This window comes from Prunus avium, chromosome 6, assembly GCF_965620075.1.
Source record: "Prunus avium chromosome 6, drPruAviu1.hap1.1, whole genome shotgun sequence".
NCBI classification, from domain to species: domain Eukaryota; kingdom Viridiplantae; phylum Streptophyta; class Magnoliopsida; order Rosales; family Rosaceae; genus Prunus; species Prunus avium.
In genome coordinates, this window is record NC_142289.1 from 34,342,962 (window position 1) to 34,346,554 (window position 3,593).

General features: G+C 44.1%; 1 protein-coding gene across 1 annotated transcript; it reads left to right on the forward strand.

Moving 5' to 3' along the window:
- The first annotated feature begins 534 nt into the window (after positions 1-534).
- Positions 535-2,601, forward strand: HAI1 (PP2C protein (Clade A protein phosphatases type 2C)). Its single transcript, XM_021977988.2, has 4 exons — positions 535-1,099; positions 1,192-1,500; positions 1,698-1,803; positions 1,893-2,601. Exons 1-4 carry the CDS (start codon positions 635-637, stop codon positions 2,216-2,218), a joined length of 1,206 nt encoding a protein of 401 aa, XP_021833680.1. The 5' UTR covers positions 535-634; the 3' UTR covers positions 2,219-2,601.
- Positions 2,602-3,593: the final 992 nt, after the last annotated feature.

Consider the following 3,593-nt stretch of genomic DNA (forward strand, 5'->3'; position numbering starts at 1 on the left):
GTAGACACCTGGGCCAACCCGTCAACACACACCCCTCTACGTAGAGCGCTCTGATTGGACCACACGTCGCAAGCTCCACAAAAAGCTATAACTTTTTTCAAATATCCAATCTCGCATTCGAGGCCGGGACACATGGCAACACCTCATCAAATTTCAAACGGAAAAAAGAATTAAACTCCAGACAAAGAACAAGATCACATGCGTGTCAGGAAAGAAAGCCCACTCCCATCTTCAGTGTCGATTTTTTATTGGGCCACGTCTCCCTTACTCCGCAGAGTTAGCTACACGTGTTTTGTTTTGACGGACGAGATAAGAGTTGAAGAGAGGGATCAACGGTGATAAATGAAACAAGTTTGTTTAGGCAGAGTAGCACTACGTCGTCACACATCATTTCGCCTGTCCGGTCTGCCCATGGCGACCACGGGCAAGAGAGAGAAACGAAGAAAGAGAGAGTTGCAGGTCTCTATGTAAAAAGCTGTTGGTGGGCCCATGGCCCATGGGAGCTGCCTTTATAAGCTTCACTCATGAGCGCGCGAGCCTTCCCTTACAACTTCTTGCTTTCAATTGAAATTAAAAAAAATTCATTTTATTTCGCGCAAAAATGGGATTAATTTAGATGAATTAAAATTTTGAAATGACGGAGATCTGCTGCGGAGTAGTGAGCGAGAGTGACACGTCATCGAATCCGTGCGAGCAGAGCTCACGTGCCGCAAGGCGGAGGAGGATGGAGATCCGACGGTACAAATTCGTTTCCGGCGTGGCCTCACCGCCAGAAAATGCCGAGAAACGCAAGAAAGTCGAGGCCTGCCCTACGTCGGTTTCTCGCGACCTGGACAACGCCTTGGAGTTTTCCGGCTCTTCCGACGAAGAGAAAGTCGTTGCGAGCCTGAAGATTTCGGCCAAGTGCCGGCCGTCCACTTCATCGAACATTCCAGAAGCTTCCAGTGAGCTTCCGAAGTACGGATTGGCTTCCGTTTGTGGAAGACGACGAGATATGGAGGACGCGGTGTCCATACACCCATCGTTTTGCCGACGCAACCGAGAAACCGTCGGGAAATTGCATTACTTCGGCGTCTACGATGGCCATGGCTGCTCTCATGTACCTACCAGAGTCCTTTATTCTTGTATTCATAAACGACTTCGAATTTGTTGTCCTTTGATTTTAATGCGTCGTTTGGATTTTTTGTTTAGGTGGCGACGAGATGTAAAGAGCGGTTACATGAGCTGGTGAGAGACGAAGTGGAGAGCATGGAGGAGTGGAGGACCGCCATGAAGCGAAGCTTCGTGCGGATGGACAAGGAGGTGGTTGCGTGGAGCGAAGGTGGCGGTGGAGTGAGTCATTGCCGCTGCGAGCTTCAAACGCCCGAGTCCGATGCCGTTGGATCCACGGCCGTCGTCGCTGTCGTCACTCCCGATAAGATCGTTGTTGCCAATTGTGGCGATTCTAGGGCCGTGCTCTGCCGAAATGGCAAGGCTTTTCCTCTTTCAGTTGATCACAAGGTCGATTGCCTTCATTGCACGGTTTAAAATCTGTTTGGTTGCCGAGAAAATTTGGAGGCTTTTTAATCTGAGAGGGCCGCATTATATCTGAGGAGGAAAATACGTGATATATGCGAGTCCACTTTATTATAGTGAACTTCCCAATTCGGTTGATTTTATTTTTATTAATTTTGTTTTGGATTTTATTGTTCGAACAGCCGGATCGTCCGGACGAGTTGAAGCGGATCGAGGAGGCGGGTGGCCGGGTCATATACTGGGATGGTCCACGGGTTCTCGGAGTTCTCGCCATGTCAAGAGCCATAGGTACGTGAGGAACTGTTAAAGCTGAACACAATTATTCGGAGAGGTCGTACGGCAAGATTTTAATTGTTAATTTGTGAATTTTTTTGCAGGTGACAATTATTTGAAGCCGTACGTGAGCTGCGAGCCGGAGGTGACGATCACGGATCGGACGGCGGAGGACGAGTGTTTGATATTGGCGAGCGATGGCCTGTGGGACGTGGTGTCGAATGACACGGCGTGTGGGGTGGCGAGAATGTGCCTGAGGGGGAAACGACTTGCGGCAGCGGCGGCGGAGACCGATGGGTCATCGGCGGCGTCGTCGGACAGGGCGTGCTCCGACGCTTCGATGCTGCTGACGAAGCTGGCATTGGCCAGGCACAGCACTGACAACGTGAGCGTGGTCGTGGTGAATCTGAGGCGCAACACGTGTCCTTGAATTTAGGGTTTTATTTTGGGGTTGGAAGTTTAGGTTTGGGTTAGGTTTGGTTAATCCTATTGGGTCTGGTAATGGGTCATGGGGTTTTTGGGGTTTTTGGGGAAATGGTAAAAGTGGAGGGGTCTGTTTGGCAATGGTAATGGGTCATGATCAGCAAAGTTGCGTTTTGAATGGAAAATCTGTTTCCTAAAAGCCCAACGTAAGTTTAGTGGATTCCAAAAACGGGGTAAGAAAATGTAGTTTTTCTAAGCCGAAAAGCTATAAAAAAGGTTTGGTGTTTTATCAAGTGAATATGGTGGTATTATTGATTTTGGTTTGTTTTTATTTAATTAATTGTACTTCATTTTTTCCTTCCTTTGAAGAAAAATTTACCTTCATTTGTATACGTGTTTGAAGAAAAAGGATGTCGATGGCCAAGTCCGCATGACAAATAAGGTGGGTTTGAAGGGAGATTGAGTAATTGGTTTGGTTAATTTGGAGGGTTTGAAACTCAGCTGATGAGTAGAAAATTCGTTAATCCCAACTGCATTCTATCAAACCCCTTCTTATCCGTTTGCGGATTTAAACTTCTGTCTCTTTTCATTTTTGTGACAATCGGGTCATACTATTACCGCTATTACCGACAATTAGGTCATACTATTACTTGGAAATGAGGGAAATAATTTGGAATTTTGATAAAAATCAGAATTTCTTAAATTAACACTAAGTGCCCGTTTTAGTATTGCTTATTTGGGATGATAAGTGATTTTTAAAAAAATTTGGGAAGCCCAATCCGTTTGGTAAACTATGAGAAAATCACTTATTGTTAAAAATTGCTGTGAAAAAAAGCTATTTGGGAAAGCAGCTAATAAGGTACTTTCATTTTCTGATTATATAGGAATCAGTTTCAAAGAGGCGCTGGGTTTAATGATTATGCAACAATTATTTTTTGATTAAACGGGAATCCATACCAACAACACTTTTAACAAAAAGTTTACCAAACGTCAAACTGTGTTCTCTCACAGCTGATTTCTCTCACAGCAAATCTAACAGCAATTATTTTCACAGCACAGCAATGCCAAACTGGCCCTAAGTGCTCGTTTGACATTGCTTATTCAGAGTAATAAGTGATTTTTAAAAAAATTTAGGAAACTCAGCCCGTTTGGTAAACTATGAGAAAATCACTTACTGTTAAAAATTGTTGTGAGAGAAAGTTACAAGAGAAAGCAGCTAATAGGGTTCTTTCATTTTCTAATTATGCAGGAATCAGAGAGTCGCTAAGTTTAATAATTATAGGGAATTTTCTGATTATGCTAAGTTTAATAATTATAGGGAATCATTTTCTAATTATGCGGAAATCAATATCAACAACACTTTTAACAAAAAGTTTACCAAA